This window comes from Saimiri boliviensis, chromosome 2 (genome assembly GCF_048565385.1).
Source record: "Saimiri boliviensis isolate mSaiBol1 chromosome 2, mSaiBol1.pri, whole genome shotgun sequence".
In the NCBI taxonomy this organism is placed as follows: Eukaryota; Metazoa; Chordata; class Mammalia; order Primates; family Cebidae; genus Saimiri; species Saimiri boliviensis.
Window position 1 is genome coordinate 55,830,380 of NC_133450.1, and position 18,192 is coordinate 55,848,571.

Here is an 18,192-nt window from a genome sequence, read left to right on the forward strand (position 1 = left end):
GGGAAACGATCAACTCTCACCGCCCCCACCCACTAGCCGAGTGAAAAGGAATGCAAGTCGTCACTTAAAAAGGCTCGCCCAAACCACAGGCAGCCCTCCATACCCCTTAAAGAAACACTGATATAACAGTGTGGAGAAGTAACTGAGAGACGCGAGGAAATAAATGCACGTGTTTTCTCTTTTTGTTTCCCTGGTGGTTGGAATTTGCAGAGTTCGTCTCAGTTGAGGCTGCTAATTTATTCGTTTCATCGGTCGAAAGGGGCGTATGGAGGTGGGTCATCGGGGCACAACCGGATCCCTCTAGCCGGACCTACAGTCCTCACCTCACAAGTTTGTCCAGGACCAGCCCGCCCGCCCACCAGCAGCAGGAAGAGCCCATTCTTATAAAGGGAACAAACTCTCCATTGCACAAAAGCGGCTTCTTTTTTTCTCTCCGCCTTTGCACACCATCCCTCCTCGATAAGTATCAAGTTCTCGAGGAGCCCAACTTGCGCTTGGCAGCCCTCGCGCTGCCCGATGTGCATAAGACGGGCAGAGAGGGGTTCCGGCCAGGAAGGGAGGCTCTACGCCCCCATTCCTGCACACGCGGGCTGGCTTCCAGGTTGCTGGAAGCCGCGGGAGGCGCGAGATTGCCTGGATGGTGGTTATTTCTCCAGAGAAAGGAGGGGAGAGAGAGCGCGCCTGAGTCTTACACTTTGGGTCGGAAGTACGCGGCGTGTGTGTGTGTGTGTGTGTGTGTGTGTGTAGAGGGGGGCGGGAAAGAAACGCACTCTCCGCTGCCCGTCATTCCCTTGCACCGGCCAAGTCCTCGCCAAGCCTCCCGGTGCATCCTTCCTCCGCCACCCCCTCCCCTTCTTCCCTCAGCTGGGCTCGCGCGGCGCAGCCGGAGCAGCCAGTGAGAGCAACATCCTGGAAAGAGGGGGGAGCACCGCCGCCCCCCAAAAGGGAAAAAAGGCCCCACCCTGACACGTTTTGCTGTTTGCAAGTCCCTCGCACGCCCCCCGCACCTCCTCCTCGCGCTCCCGGCCCCCCCCCCCCCGCCCCAGCCCGCTGCGCGCACATCAAAGCGCCTCTCAGCCGCGCACAGTGGCCGCGGCTCACTAATGGGATTGCAGGCTGGTGCCTGGCTCCGCTGCTGCCGCCGCCGCTGCTCGCGCTGCTGCTGCTGCCGCCGCCCGAGCCCGAGCCCGAGCCCCCGCCAGCCCGAGCCCAGAGCCGCCGCGCCCGGGGGCCGAAGCCGCGGCGATGATCCGAATCTTTCCGGATTTCAGCGTGCAGGTGACGGCCGCGGCGGCCGGCGGGGCGGCCGCGGGGGTGCCGGCCGGCGCGGGCATGGGGAGGGCCGGCGCAGCGGCCAACGGCACCCCGCAGAACGTCCAGGGCATCACCTCCTACCAGCAGCGGTGAGTAGTCCCGCCTGGGCTGGGATAGTGCCCCCGCCCCGGGGTGCTGGGGTGGGACTCACTTTGCCTCCTGTTTTGGGTCTTACAACACACATGCACATTGTCAGGGTTCACTTTGCCTGCCCCTCGTTCTACAGATGAGGAAGAAAAACACACTTCACTTTGGTGGATTGAAAAGCACTCCAGTGCACTGGCGAAGTGAAATCATGCTTTGCCCTTTGCCTGGCTCCCAAATCCAGAGCCTCAGCCCTGAGTAGCGGAGGAGTTGCAGCGAAGTCTGAGACGCCGCACAAGGTGCTTTTGCAAAGTTTAGGATCCTCTTCCCTTTCCAGTGGAATTTTCTCAATGCCTCAGCCGGATGCGGACCCACGCAGACGGACAGCCAGGGGGGCAATTGATCACTAGAGGCTGATTGATCATTTGTTTCCAAACAGAATAGGAACGATTTTCACGTGTAGCTGCAGACTTGCAATTCTACATAATAGTGTTATCAAATCACCTGTTACTAAAGGGAAAAACAGCAGGAAATACGAGTCTCTTCGGCGCTGTTAAGTATTCATCTTAAACACATTATAATGCAAATGGTTAAGATTCAGGGATACAAGTTGGGAAGCAATTTTTACAAAGTCAGGCTAGGTGATGAGAAGCAAGTTTTAAAGTATTGTTTGTATTTCTCCTAAAAGTATTTATAGATTTTTATTAAAAATTATGGATATGACATTAAAATAGTAATTTGATTCAATTACGAAAGAAAGGGAAAGCAACTTACCACCACCAATAGCTTTAGAACCCTGAAGTTTTTCTTGAAGGACAACTTTTGATGTTCCAAGATTTTATTGAAAATGTAATCCACGAAAATGCTCTGAGAAAAACTAACAATGTACTATGAAAGGTAAACTCCCCATTTGTGGGGCTTGGTTTTATAAAAGATGGAAGAAAAAAGAACACATGAAAGTGTGAAATTAAATATTTGTGTTTCCCAGATTGCACAAGATTAAACATCTGAGAGATTTGCCAGTGGATATTTAACTTAAAATATACACAATGCATAATTCAAATAACAGTTCCTATTTTTACCTTGTATTTCAAACTTCATTGATCTGAGAACCTTTGATTTGAACTAACAGTATTTAAACTGAAAAGGTTAAGATAATCTATCACTGCCATATTTTGTGCCAACCAATGGCCCAGTGACCAGAGCAGATTTTGCATAACACATTGAGTGTTTTCCAAGTTGATGCCCAGTATTGCAAATATTCTGTAGAAGACTTCATTATATGCTCTGTGTACTGTCTAAAGTGTGTTTATTTTTTTTAAGAGTTTGGAAAATAACTCAAAAGAGGCTATTCCTTGTCAAAGAGATTTTTGATTTATATTATTTTAGTCTTGTTTTACTTCAGTGATTACAGGAACCTTTAATACAAAAGATCTGGGAATCTTTCAAACATAAAAGATTAGAAAATAATTAGATTTTTCCTTTTCATGGTTCAGTTTTTTTTTTTTTTTTTTTTTTTTTTGCCACTTACACAACATTTAAATGACAATGGAATCTGGCGGTCACTTTAACTAGGAAGTGCAGGCAATGGTCACAAAAGTAAGGTCTGTGAAGTAGGGAGTCAAGGGTTAGAAATGTCAGCTGACCTTTGGACGATTTCAGGGAACTGAGCTAACATAAATCGGGCATAAATGGGTGGGGAATTAGGAATTTTCTGCCATCAGGTTTGCTCTGAGGGTTGTTGTCCTTTACCATAAAGATTGCCTCAGAGATAATTTTCCCTCAAGGCAGGAGCACGAGGGGCAGTCCCCTATAGTCTGCCACCTCAACACTGAGAGCTGCACTGGTGCTTTCCACTTTCAACTTTGCATTTGGGCCCCTTACTAAGTCTCTGAATCCCACTGCAGTTCTAAAGACTAAGGCTAGTTATTTATTTATTTTTAGCATCTCTAAACTTCAGCCTTTGGGGTGTATTATTCCCTCCTTCGATTTTTATGTTAAGAAGAGAAGATGATAGCTGTGAAAAATGTAGCCTTCTTTGATTTAGTTAATCAGACATAATGATACCTGTTACTGTCTTTTGGTTAAATTTGGGGGCTGGGGGTGCAGAGAATGAGCCGTGTAGGGCAAGAAGGTCATCAGCAGGTGTTGGAGATATGGTCTGAGTCAGGAGTCCCCTGTCCTCTGGCACCTCAACAGGATTGTGGGGTTCTGAGGGGCAGACTTAGTTTCTGCTTGGATTTGTTTCCATCTGGATTTGTTAAGTGAATGGTGACATATCATTTTACCAAAAATTTATTTTTAAGTACTTTTGAGGAGTCTGCCAAGGGAGTGACAGCAGTGGGGGTTTTTCAAGCAAAGAGTGGCCTGTTGGGAGAATGCAAGCTTCTCTCATTTGCCATTTTCGGGCAGAAACGCCCTAGACTGGGTGTCCTGGAGCCAAAACTTTGAACTGGCAACTTTCCCCCTTCTCTGCCAGCTCATGTATGTCTTGTACATAACACTCTCCACCCCAGTTCATTTCTCATTCTCATTTTCTCCTACCTGTAGAGTGTACTTCAGAGAGAACTTAAACACCATCACGCAGATTAAACACCTCTACCACAAAAAACATTTACGTGTTCGTTGCAAGTTTCCAACTCTCAGCCTTACTTTACTGGAGTCGTAGAGACCGAATGGAAGACCCTTTTTCAGGTCTTTTTTTCTTAAGTTTAAAGTCAAATGCAAAACCTCACCCAGGACTGATGCTTTCCATCAGGCTCTTTCATTCATTCAAAGTGGAAGTGCTTTGGGAGTCTTACTACTTGCCTGGTTGACACATGGCAGACCCAAGTCTCTACGTAAAAGGCTGTCCACACGCTTCTGATTGGTTTAGTGGAGAAAACGCTCTGACCAGGGTCTACCCAGGTAACAGGATTCTAGCGCGGGCCCTGCACTGAATAGCCAAGCCTTTCTCTAGGCCTTGGTGAACTGTCAAATGCGGGTGCGGCTGGGCTAGATCCCAGAGGGCGGTGGTCCAGTCCAAGGTCCCGGGACCGGAGTCGGGAGGGCTTCCGTATGCGGGTTTAAACACGTGGGGGTTCACCTGTGAACCCCGGGGTCTGCACTCCTGTACGTCCGTGACTGAAGCAGATGCTCTGGCTTTGGAAACGCTGCTGAGCGCGCCGGAGCCGCAAGGAGCTCGTGTTGCTGCTTCTGCGCCGCCCATGGGACTCTGGGGCCCGCTCGCTCGGGCCAGCGCGCCCCCCACCCGCATTGATTGCCGCTGCCGGCAAGGCGCTCCCGGGACTGCGTCCTGCCCCAGCTCGCTCCGGAGGCCTCCCAGTTCCTTTTTCTGTTTCTTTCTTTTCTCCTGGCTGCAATACTCCAGAGAAGGAAAGTGTTTGAAACTGCAACTGAGTGGCGTTGTTGCGCCGGCAGCCGAGCCTCCCAGTTCCCCAACGAGTGAGGGGGGGGGAGAGGGGGGGAGAGAGAGAAAGAGAGAGAGAGAGAGAGAGAGAGAGAGAGAGAGAGAGAGAAGAGAGAAGAGAGGAGAGAAGAGAGAGATAGAGAGACAAGAGAGAAGAAGGGGGGGGTGTGTCTGCGGGCGAGAGAGCGCTCTGGAGCAAAGCAGCTGGAAAATGCCCAGAAATACTTTCACAGCGGTCAAGCTGGAACCCCCTGCTTGTCCTCCCCCTCCCAGCTCCTCCCGGCTTAGGCCCCGCGCCCCCCGCCGGGAGGGTGTGCGCCCCACCTGCCACCGGGCAGCTCCGGATGGTGGAGGGGGTGGCGGGGCGGGCGCGGGGATGAGAACCTGGAGGCGGCGGGGCCCTGGGCCGGGCTGCCCGCGGGACCGCGCGGCCGCCTCCCCCCTCCGCCGCCTCCCCCTCCTCCTCCTCCTCCGCCGCCGCCGCCGCCGGTCGCCTGTCTCCGCGCCGGGCAAGCCTCGGGAGCCGGGGCCGCCCGGGCCGCGGGCGCTCTGCGGCGCATGGACGGCGGCGGCGCCGGGCGAGCAGCGGGAGAAGGCGCAGGCGGCGGAGGAGGCGGCGAGCCGCGGCGTGGAGCACCGGCGGCGCGAGGGGACCACCGGCCGCCTGCGAGGCTCCGGCCCTACTACTTTTCCGTAGCCTCCCCGCCTCAGCAGCACGGCCGCCGCCGCCGCCGCCGCCGCCACGGCCACGGCCACGGCCCCGGCCCCGGCCCCGGCCTCGGCCGCCGCCCGCCGGGCAGCCCCGAGCGCCGCGCACGGCCGCACTCTCCCGCCACCCCACGCACACGCACACCCCCGCCCGCCCACGCCCCCCACCCGGGAGGGGGGAGAGAGGCAAAAAGTAAGAGAGGAAAAAAAATAGCAGGAAGATGGCGCCCACCAAGCCCAGCTTTCAGCAGGATCCTTCCAGGCGAGAACGGTAACACTTTTCTGTTTATTGAACCTGCCGCCCGGCCGCTGCTCCCGCCGCCGCCGCCGCCGCCGCCGAGGGCCCGGCTCCGCCGCCCGCCCGCCTCCTGGGCCGCGAGCCCGCGGGGACCTCGTCTGGGCGCAGCGCTCGCTCGGGGCCCCGCGCATTGTCCCCGCGGCGGCTGCGGCAGCGAGCGGCTCCGGCGGCGGCCGGGCTCTCAGAGCAGTCGCACCTCCTCGGCTCGGCGAATAGAGTGACTCGCTGACAAAAAAAAAAAAAAAAAAAAAAAGAAAAAGAAAAAGAAGAAACAGAAAAGAGAAAAAGAAAAAGAGAAACAAACAGATGCGAAAGCGCTGCCGTGTGACGGGAGCAGCGGCGAGGGTGGGGGGCCGGGGATCCCCGGGGCCGCCGCCGGTCCCCTGGCAGCTGCTCTCGAGGAAGGGAATGAGGCTGGGGAGGGGGAGGGAAGGCGCGAGGAGGGGGAGGAGGCGAGGAGCGGGAGGAGGAGGCCGGGGGCGGGGAGCGCAGAGCTCGCGCCAGGCCCGGAATGTGTCGCGGAGGGGCCGGCTCCGGCTCCGGCTCGGTCTCCGCGCGAGCAGCTAGGCCGGGCCGAGCCCAGAGGAGCGCGGTCGCCGCCTCCCCGCCTCCGGGGCTGCGCCCTCAGCTCTGCAACTTGTGGGTCCCGGCTCTGCCCTCCGTTCTCATCTTTACCTGCTCTCCATACCCCTCCCAAAGGAAAAAGAAAAATAAAGCAGAAAACCCTCCAATCCAAATAAGCAAACAAACAGCGAGATCCAAAATGTGTCAGCAGTTTGAGCATCTATTCCCCGTTAGTTACTGTTTGGGGATCTGTGTTTTAAAAAGTTCCTGGTGAGAATTGCATATCCAGGCGAGGGGCTCAGTCGAGCATGTCTGTTTGAAGTTAGTTAAACTAGTACAGCCACAGGGAAAGGGAGTTTGTGTTCAAAATACCCTTAACTGTCCTACGTGAGTAGCATTAATAGCTTTTCAGAGTTAACTCAGCACCCCTCCCCGTCACCACCAGCGTGGTTTTCCCTCCTGCTGTCCACCCAGCCTACTTTCTTTGGAATCCTATTTACTATTAATTGGTAGCCTTAATGACATTAATTGCATATAGCATATTGGTTTGAGCAAAGTGGATGTCTCTTTCTGTCTCCGAAGAGGAAAGGCGCAGTAGGAAGTATGAAACGCTACCCATTGATTCATAAGGAAAACAAATAATCAGAAATATGCACCCCAACCCGCAGCAGGCGCGTCGATTTTCCTCAGAGGCTTAAGTGAACTTGAAAAGAAGCCAAGAGGTGTGCTTAGTTGCAAGTTTTAATTATTATAACATAGTTTTATTTTTGGTGCGACATAGTATTTAACCTATAGCTTACATCAGAAGACAATAAGGAGATATTCACATATCCATTCATTTAAAAAGCTTCTGTTGTACTGTTGCTTATTTCTTTCATACAATAGGGAAGGCAGAATTGTCAGGTTTAAGGAAATACTTTGGTTAAGTAGATACATAATTGACTAATTTTAAACTCTAGATGATTCTGTAAACATCATATATCAGAGGGTAAATCATACATGATCTAGTTTTTAAATATGTTAAATGTGTACAGCATTAACAATTGCTCCCAAACTGTTGAAAATCTGACAACTCATATAGCTAAAATGAGCACTTACTTAAGAAGTATTAGTGTTTCATGAAGAATTCACATATTACTTTACTCTTGTAGTAGAAAAATAATTTCTCAGAGCATCGTGCACGGATTTTAAAAATTATTTATTATCTAACATGATGAGGAGTACTTTTTGAAATCAGGTTTATAATTGATTTTCTTCTCTATCCCCTCTCCTCCCCTCCTCCTTCCCTCCATCCTTCTCTCCCTTCTTGCCTGCCTGCCTTCCTGCCTTCCTTCCTGCCTTCCTGCCTGCCTTCCTTCCTTCCTTCCTTCTTTCCCTCCTTCCCTTTCTTCCGGCCTTCTTCCCAGTTCTGTTGTTAATAAATGTATTTACTGGGATGGCCCCAGTAATCTCTCTAGCAGAGGCCTATTTGTGTGCCATTTTGGGAATTTCTCTGAGATAAGAATCTCGGAGATAGAATTAATTTCTAGGAGAAACTTCATAGCCTGTGCATGAGTGCCTTCTTTATCACCTGTCTCCATTTGGCATTCGAAGAAGGTAAATCAAAGTGTGCGATTTGTTATTCTGCTCCACTTGAGAGCTGAACTAAATAACACTTGGTCTGAAATTCTGATTGAAGTTGTAGGAGGATATACTGTATTTAATTTAATGCCCTTTAATAGCATCTTCTTGTTCAGCTTGGATGCTGTCATTTTAAAGGTTGGATCTGAGAAGGTTTAACCTGTGTGGAGAAGGAGGAGTAATACAGAGGGGTAGGGGGCCGAAGGGGCCTTGTAGAAGATAGGAAGGAAGGAGTTATAAACTAACCCTTTCAAAAGGCAATAACCACAAACTTGGCCGGTTATCCAAACAGTTGTTTTATGCCCCAAGGGTTCACTTTTTTATCAGGGTTTTAGATGCTCTTAACACTTTAAGTATAAACATTACACATGTAAGTTGATTTGGTTTTGTAATGAGAAATGGGAAATCAGATGGTTTGTTCAGGAGGGGGCTGTTTTTCATACTTACTTGCTTCAAGTAAGTGAGTAATTCCACCTCTATTTGCACATTGTGCCTAGAACTTGTTGGTTAATAGTATTTCCCTGTAGCAGTTGAATACAAATATGTTTATAAAAGATGACTTTCTGTGGATATGTTTTAAATAGTATCCTCCTATTTGTTTTTAAAAAATCATTTCCAAATCATTGATTTTACAGAGGCATTTGTGGACAGTTTATTCTTTACTGCTTTTCACATATATTAGTAATCAGAAACTTACAGAGAAAAATATATCTTTTGAATTCTCTCATTATTTATGAAATGTCTAACCTGTGTATAGTAATACAGTACCAAAGTCGTTTCCTTATAGTAATGTTTATAATGTACATTTCAGAAAAAGAAGCTTGTTCTGGATAATGTCTTTGGTTACTATTTAGTGCTCCTTAAATTTCTCTGAATGATATATACAGAAAGTGCCTCTTTAGAGTCTGAAAGAACAAGTTGAAAACCTTGTGTACATAAACTTGTTTGATTTTCTTTAAACTCCAATAGACTGCAAATTATATAGCACTACCATGAAGTTTTTGTACCATGTGGATGTATAACCAAGAAAATTAGAGAAGTGTCAAGCATGTGATTTGCCCATGCTGATTTGCAGACCATATCCTATTAGCACAAGGCTTTTGGTTTAAAAAGTAAAGGTCGTGGTGGAGACTGTTTTTTGGAGGTATTTCTATTTACAGTATAAGCTTAAACAGGGTGATAAATGATTATATGCATTGTCTAACACTTGCTTATATATATAAATAGCTCCACAAGACTGCTTAAATGATAATCGAAAATATGAAATAGGATGGCCTTCATATCACAAGGCCAAGGGTCTACAAATGGAAAAACTGATATAATGAAATATTTCCAAGGCAACAGACTGTCAACAAGAACTGTAATGCATGGGCATATCATAGATCCACCAGAGAGGATATTAGATCGTATAGCTCCACAGCCAGGAGTTATAATGACCTTTATTATGTAAGACCCTCCCACATTCCAACATCCTTTCAGCTTTACAATTTCTGATTTATGAATTGAAAGGCATATGACTACTCCACACATGCAATATGCCAGTCACTAGATTTGATTCGTTACAAGGAGCAAATGAGCAAACTTGAATTCAGCATTATTTGATGCTTTGTTTTTTAAGTTACATGAAGTATTTACAGCAACTAGTGATATTATTGGTAAGGTTTTGGTTCCTGGGTCTTTATATCATCTTAAAAATATGGCAAAAATTATGTGTAATCAATATCTCAGCAATGAATTGGTAAGACTTATACTGTACTTCAAATATAATCCACAAATTGGAGAAGTTTGGTAATTTCAGTCATGTGAATTTTGATTTCCCCTGCAATTCTTCTACCCAATGGCTGCCCTTATACTGTAACATAGCCATTTTGTGAGAATGCCAGAATAGCTATGAATCACTTGACTCCTTTTCTCTGCGCCAAATCCTGGTCTGGGATTCAGTGGTATGTCAAAATTGTGTCTGTTTAAAGTGTGACCTGCTGCTAAGATCCCCTGCTCTGTGGTCAGGTCTTCTATGGCTTCTGTAAAGCAGCACTTTTGGGGAAGTATTATTTATTTTCTTAAGCTATAGGTGATTATTTATTTATTCATTTATTTAAGACAGAGTCTTGCTCTGTCGCCCAGGCACGCTGGAAAGCAGTGGTGCAATCTTGCACCTCCGCCCTTCATGTTCCGGCAATTCTCACTGCAACCTCCACCCTTCAGATTCCAGTGATTCTCCTGTCTCAGCCTCCCAGCCACCCAAATAGCTGGGATTACAAGTGCATGCCACAATACTCAGCTAATTTTTGTATGTTTAGTAGAGATGGAGTTTTACCACATTGGCCAGGCTGATCTTAAACTCCTGAGCTCAGATGACCCACCCACCTCGGCCTCCCAAAGTGTTGGGATTACAGGTGTGAGCCACTGTGCCTGGCCTTTATTTGGGGAATATATTATAGAAGTTTCAAAATCCTATTAATGCTTTCAGTTACTAACTTCCTTAAGTGCTTTACTATTAATAATGACCCTAGTGTAACCTTAGTCTGTTTTTGTTTTTCTATAATTCTAGTGATACCATGTCTTATGCAGAATTTCACTAAATTTAAAGAAAATTAAGCACACATGAAAGCAGAACTAGCCCCCACCTCCTCCATGCTATGTTTACACAGTCACTTTTTCTGCTTAAAACAGTTAATCATTCTAATTGATTTTTTAAAGTTCTGCATTGTATTTGGGCTATAGCCTAACTTCAGGTGTTTTATAACCATGTCTTTAATTGCTTAGGATGAATAAGGCTGAAACTTAGTAAATAAGTTATTATGTTAAATTTTAGTTCACTAAATATTATTCTTTAAATTTTAAATGCTATCAAAATTATACATAATGGAATTTGTGAAACTTTAAATATATAAATCTATGACTAGTAAGAATTAGAATTTATGGGAGAATCCAGTTGTTTGCATTCGATGATGTTAGTATTTTCCAGTAAATAGTGGCCTTTTTTTCCTCCTCATTGGTCAGTGTAATAAACCAACTGTAACTGAATGGTATTTTTACTGCCCTGGGCCTCATTAGTGTGAATAGGATGTTTGCACTATTAAGTTTGATAGAATAGTTAGAATAATGTGTAGTAATATTAGTACTGTTACAGTGCATAAACAGGACATGGCTTAGTAAGAATAAAGTAACTGCTACTGTGTCTGCAATGACTAGGGCAGTGACAGCATTAAACAATACTTGAAGTTTTTTGTATACATTTGTAGAACATGTCTTGATGAATTAATTGAAATACAGTGGTCTTGTAGTATATGAAATCAGGAGAAGCAAGATGAAGATTTTATGTTACTGTGGCCCACAGTTCTACTGGCCCTAGACTGTAATGATTGATTGGCTCTTTCATTCAGCTTCATTTATTGAACCTCCACCATGGACCATGGTGGAGGTGCCAGGTACAGTACTAAATATATACCTTGTAAGAGCAGTTGCTTTGGTTATAGGCTTGCTGTTCTATTGGATATACAAAATATTGTAGAGAGCCAGAAAACACCTAAAAGAGTAAGAAGTAATGAATTCATAGAAATATATGTCTTTCTATGTTTTTTCCCTTCTGTTAGCTTAGTGTTCTGGGAGGATAGTTATTCAGCTTGTAAAATATTTGTAATTAGTGACTGTAAAGTGATTAGAGGCTCTTGGAGGAAAAAGAGAGAAAAGATGGTATGTAAATTGAAGTGAAATTATAGTAAAATTTATAAAGATGGGATTTAAAAATAAAAATAGATTATGTATGATGATTATAATAAACATTGGACAGTGCCATGTTTCAGACACTATATTACATGCTTCACAATAATTTTCTTTTGAGTTTTTCCACTGACCTACAAGGCAAGTGCTAATATCCCCATTTATGCATGAGAAAATAGAGGTTTAGCGTTCCCAAGGAATGATCGTTAGAGACTTAATTCAGGTTTATCTCTGAGGTGAACCCGGGCAGTACAGTCTTTGTAGAAATGAACCTTAACACCAGTGTAGAAGGGTCTGCATTTTCAGACTGTCCAAACTCAGAGATTTCTGAGCCAACATCAGAGAGTTCCAGTGGTAGAAAGACTGGTTCACTGTGGGTAGTGAACGATAGCCCTCTGTTTTGGTCCTTTATCAGATGTTTGGAGAAATATAGTGTTTATGAAGTTAGAGAAAGAATCAGTACTGAAAGCATTCTCACCTCACCCTTTACTATTCCAGTAGTTTTGTGGGCAAGCTCCATAGCTATGCATACTTTAGGGCAGATTTGTAGCTGAATAGTGTCAGAAGAATCAGTTTGGCACGTACGTATGCCTCTTTGGTCACAGCATATGAAGTTCTCAAGGCCCTCTTCTGCTCGTATAATTCATGGCTCAGAGTGTGCCACAAGTTTGTCTAAAGATTATAGTTGAAGCATTTTTATTTTGTAATAGTTTTGCCACTGGTTGTGGAGAAATAGTTTCATAAAGCTTTCTGAATAACTCACTTTAGTACCTAACGGTATTTCTGGACATTGTCTTTTGAAATATATGAGGATTTGTACATGTTGGCCTCCTGCCAAATTATCTGGCATTATAATGGCAGCAAGAATTTATATAGTACCATGGGCTAATAGACAGGTACTCTTCTAAGAGCTTTACATGCATTAATTCATTTAATTAAAAACATAACGTGTTAAAATGGACCACAATAAATACATAAATGGTAAGTTATTATTTAGTCCCCCATCCCCACAACACACACACACACACACACACACACACACACACACAGAGTCATCTTCAAGAAGGGAAAGTCAGCCTTTGGTAACATTTTTTCCTCTATGCCAGGAACCCTAGGGGTTGGTCTGATATGTAACAGTTGTTTAACAAAAACTATAGGGAACTTCATAGCATCTTACGTGGCTGCTCATTGCAGAATATATGCAAGAGTGCAGTAGTAGACAAACATGCCACATTTATCTTTATGTTTTTGGATGTAATTTTATCAACTCAATAGCTTCTTTAAAAAATAACATGTATAATAGAAATTTCAGGCTTGAAAAGACTAGATAAGCAGTGCTTGAGTATTTGTGCTTACAAGGTAATTTGCTTGTGTATCGGATTCATTTCTACATTCAGCAAATATCTTGTTTACCAAAGGATAAGTTGCCTTATAAAATGTTGCAAAGGACTTAAAACTTAGAGGAATGTTTTACTGAAATATTGAAAATAAAAAACAAAAGTCAATAGGAAATATAAGTGAAAAATAGACTATTTAAAAAATTTTAAACAGCCATCAGATCATCTTAAAATAAATGACATCTGAATCCAGTATTATGTTATCACCAGTATGCTAATGCAGAGTTAAAGGACTGTGACTTGGGTACCTAGTATAAAACATTAAACTTACAAATCTTAATTGCACATTTTGGAAAGTTAGTGTCCCACAACATATTAAGAGCACTTTATAAACTTATAGGTCATTTCAGTAATAGTTCATTATATCTGATGAACTAGGGCATTTTCATTTGTAAGATTTATAAAAAGAATTTTATTATAAAGAAAAATTTAATATAGCATTAAGGGTCATCTGTGTATAAATCTAGCTGTAATTAACACTGTCTTCCTCAAATCTCCGAATTTTCCTTTCTGCTAAAGTAACACTGCAGAAAATGATGCTGGATGCTAGTTCTAAACTTCTTTCAGAAGCACTTTAACTCAGAAAGATGGCAGTAGTTTGGTGGTGGCAAGTGGAATGGTTCAAGCTGTTTGAAGAACATCTCTCTCTGGTCCTAGAAAATGGAGACATCAATGAATAAGGATATTTTATTAACTAGTATGTATTATACTGATTGAGGGGGCATTTTCCCTTTACAAAGATAATTTATTCATCAGAATCCACTTCTAAAAACATATATTCTATTCATGTATATGAATGGTTTAAAATAATTATACAAGATTTATATATATAGTGTGTACAATTTATATATAAGTCAAATATATACACATTGTTTACAACATAAATTATATATAAAACATATACCAGATATACCATGTTTGTGTTTGTATATCTAAAATGGAAAAATGTTACAAAGATATCTTGAACATTATGTCTTACTTTAGATCAAGTTAAATTTAAATGTTTGCAGTGGATTGGTGACTTTTTTGTTTTCCTAATGCTGTAAGGAAAAGTAGGCTCATCATTTTTTTTTGCACATTTTTATTGTTCTGTGTAAATGTAATTTGTTAATCCTGTGAAATTTGTCATAGATAAATTTGCTTGGATTATCTTGTCACCACCGTATCTGCATTCTTTTGTTCATTGCTTATTCATAATTTAACAGTCTGGCAGTGAGCCTTTTTGGGATGCTCACAAAAGATATATGACCTCTACCAGCTGCTACTATAACCTGCAGAATGCACAGCAAGACATTAGAAACGTGAGGATTCCTCTACTGATTAAAGTGCTCTTCATTTAAACAGTCTGTTCCTAAGAATCTCAGGAATCTCTTGCTACCAGCAGTTTTGATTTTCTTCCTCCTAACAAAATTAGTTCTAACAATTGAATCTTCATTTGATACGAATTTTTCAGATTATCCAAAGAAAGTTAATTCCTTGGATGGTGTTTCTTCTTTATAAGTAAATACTTAAAAAAAAAATTATATTTGGAGGATGTAAAAGTTGTCCAAAAATGGTTTTATTGGGCAACGAAGAATGTAGAGTAGATATATTGCATCCTAATCTTAGAAGAAATGGTTGGTTTAATCCTGTCTGAATCTAAGCACTTTACAGTTTACTCTAAACACTCCATATTGTGTAGTATGTTGCAGATTTTAAAAATAAAATGTTACTGGAAGTATAACCAGATCTTTAGGTTTTCAGTATTCTGAATTAGTTTAGCATGTGAATTTCTTTTCTCTGTCTTTGCCTCTCTCTTTCTGTCTCTGGAAATCAGCAGATCAGTTTATGAGCAGTGGTTAGTTTTTGCCTCTCTCCTGTGCAGGCATATGATTACAGTTCAAAATAATTCATCGCTAATCCATGCAGTATTGGTTCATCTCCATCACTCTGTTCTGTGATTAGAGCCTCAGGCCTGCTGCCTTGCTTTCTGCCCTGATTTTCTTTAACTGCAACCCTTGTTTTAATATAGTTCTGTAGTCACCACTCTCCTACCAGCCTCTCTCCATTCCTCATATATATCGATTGCAGTAGATTAATATTTATTTGAAGCCATTTTTCCAGACTTTGTGAAAAATGTATTCATTTCTTACTGTGACTCTTCATCTAAAGGGAGGGGGAAGAGGGAAAATGTAGGATTCAGGTATGCAACTCTTAGACAATAAAACTCTTGGATTTCCAGTCTTGATTCTTTGCTATGGTCAGTGTATTTTTCTTTTTACAGAAATCAGGAACTTTAGTTTCTTTGAAAAATTTTATACAGAGTAAGGCACAATGTCAACAATTTAACTCTGTTTGTTTGTAACAATTCTAGAATGGCTTTCTTTATTTTCTATGTGCATACTACAGCCAATGCAATCACCATAATATACATTGATCAGCTTGCATTGAATATTTCCAGACAGGGACACTAAGTGATCATTTTCCTTAGCATCAAAATTTGTCAATTTTGCCAGAAGGTCATCTAACAGATTTTTAAAAGACTTTGTTTCAGATCTCAGTAGTCCTGTGTTCCTTTTTAATAATTACTTTAGTCTCATTGTAGCTGTGTGTTTGAAAGTGTAGGTCAATGAGGATGATTGCATTCAGAATTTCATGATCTGTGTAGTGGAACAAATTGAAAGCAAAGCCTGTATCAATCACTGTGAAGGGAGGGTTAATTGTTACCGCTTCTCAAGCCTCTGGACAGATAAACCAGTAATGAAATACTTATTGCTCTGATATGTGAATGCTAAAGCATGAAACAATGGAAACAGAAGCAGTCTTCAGAGATAACCAAAAAGGCAAAGAGAAAAGAATAAACTAGATGAAAGTAGGAAACTGTGTACTGCATTAACTCTCTTAAAGTAATATTATTTTTAGTCTCCTACCCATCTTTTACTGGCAGGTTAGGGCAGTATCATACATCAGGTTGATAAAGCCAAATAAGAATATAAATGGAAACCACTCTTTCTGTAAATGAAAAAAAGAAAAAGAAAATAGAAAAGTCCAGCCCTATACTTTATATGAACACTATATATCTTATAAAAATAATTACTTTATATTACTAATTATATCACTGTTTAAGGTATTCTTTAAAATATTTTGTTATGCTGTATATATTAAATTTATATATGTATAGATGCCTGACATTCTAGAACGTTTTAAAGGAAAGATTGTTATCTTTGAAGGGATTTTGGAATTTTTGGTTTATTGTACACCAAAGTATAGAGGAAATTGTGTAATACATAAAGAAATAGTAAAATAAGAATTAGTGTGAAAAGAAATCATGAGATTAAACATACATTTAACCATTTCTTCCATACGAACTTAACATTTAAACATCTGTTACTTATATGTTGAAATATATGCAAAAATATTTAGCCAAATTGAAGTCTTAGGTCCATGACAATCATCTCAACACAGTGGGTAGTTCTGAAAATTAATGAGAATGATAATACTGTAAAGACTGTTCCAGAGTTTGCCCAAATTCATTATCTAAGACTCTTGTTAAGAACATCTCAAAGAATTTTAACCAGGAAAATATATTAATGGTTCAAAAGCATTTTCAAAACCCTGAATTATAAAAGTATAATGGAATTATATATGCAAGAGTTATAGTTAGCAGCACAGATAACAGAAGACATTATAAAGGCATTTTTTTCCATAACTTATATTGCTCTTGCATGTGGTTTCATCCATAGGGTTTAATTTCATACAGCACATATATTATTGTTTTTAGGACAAGAAAAATCAGGATCATTTAAAAAATAAAATGTAGGGAAGCTTATAACTATAAAAATTTAGGTGTATCTACGTTTCAGCATCCATTTCAGAAGTGATACAACTGCTAGCAAGGTAGAACAGTCTTAACAAAAAGATATAATCTTCCCACATCTTTGTATTTGCTTCAGAATGTTCAGAATTTCCTGAGGCCTTAATCTGTGCCGTATTGATGTGGCTGCATAGCAACTGAAACAAATGATTGGGACATAGTCCTTTTTATGATAGTGACACCATCTTCTAGCTAATGTGGTTCTGTATATTTTAAACGATAGCTGTGATAGTATTGCCATACCATTGCTGAATCAGGATTTTTAAACTGCCGGTAATATATACCAGGACAGAAGTTAGTAGAGAGCCCTCAAAGTCAAGATGCACCAAAGGGTGTCAATCTTTGTGTACAACAATGGGCAGGCAAAAAGCAAGAGTTCCATTACTCAGTAATAAATGTGTACTTAAGACAGAAGCCCATGGATATCGAGATTGTCAGGGCAATACATTATGAATTACCACTGGTTACTTGCTGCTTGGGAACTAGTGCAGCATCATAGAGTGGCGTAAATCCTGGTCACCAGTGTCAGTCTTCCATTATCTTTGTAGGCAGTTGTATTCTACACAGGTTCTTTAACCTTTTAGAGCCTCAGTTTCTTCATTTGCATATTGAGTTGCTAATACCTACTTTCAGCTACAAAAATCTATGATTATGTGCTTTGAATTATGTGGATATATAACACAAAATAGTGAGATGAGGTACTATAAATGGCAGATTGTTTTTCCAATGGCATTAACATTTACAAAAATTCCATATTTATAAAATGATTAAACTTTTTTATGTCAAATATGCTTGTCATACAGGTTTCAGTCCGTAAAATACAGAGTATATCAATATTTTTCTTTATGAAAACATCTTTGAAAGGAAACATCTTATTTCAAGAAGGTCCAGAGGACTTGGCAGTGGAAGCAATAGGATACCTTAAGTTAAATTTTTAAAGTGACATATGATGCACATGACTCAATGTTAACACTAAAGAAAAATACCAAAAATGTTTGGAGAAAAGTACATTTGTTGGTTAAATTCAATTGAGACAGTAGAATAACTCTGAAAATATTGGAAAACTAGATGATACACCATGAAGAAGGAAGTTAACAATATAATATTTGATGGACAGGCAACTGCTTAAGGGAATAACTAATCTCCCAAGATTTTGTGTGTTCCTAAAACATTTATAGAGGAATAAATTTCTGTAGTGAGATATTTATCCAGACTGCAACAG

The 18,192-nt window shown here is 41.9% G+C and overlaps 1 protein-coding gene across 14 annotated transcripts in view; it reads left to right on the forward strand.

Moving 5' to 3' along the window:
- Positions 1 to 1,064: 1,064 nt before the first annotated feature.
- The window catches only part of NPAS3 (neuronal PAS domain protein 3), an 856,499-nt gene continuing 839,371 nt past the window's right edge, over positions 1,065 to 18,192 (forward strand). For 6 of the 14 annotated variants that reach the window (XM_039469321.2, XM_074393346.1, XM_074393347.1 and 3 more), the window contains exon 1: positions 5,293 to 5,786. In XM_039469321.2, coding sequence (XP_039325255.1) covers positions 5,737 to 5,786 — 50 coding nt within the window. In that variant the 5' untranslated portion in view covers positions 5,293 to 5,736. Of the gene's footprint in view, positions 1,404 to 5,292; positions 5,787 to 18,192 lie in introns of those variants that run through there. The other 8 variants (XM_074393339.1, XM_074393341.1, XM_074393340.1 and 5 more) reach the window with 3 other exon arrangements.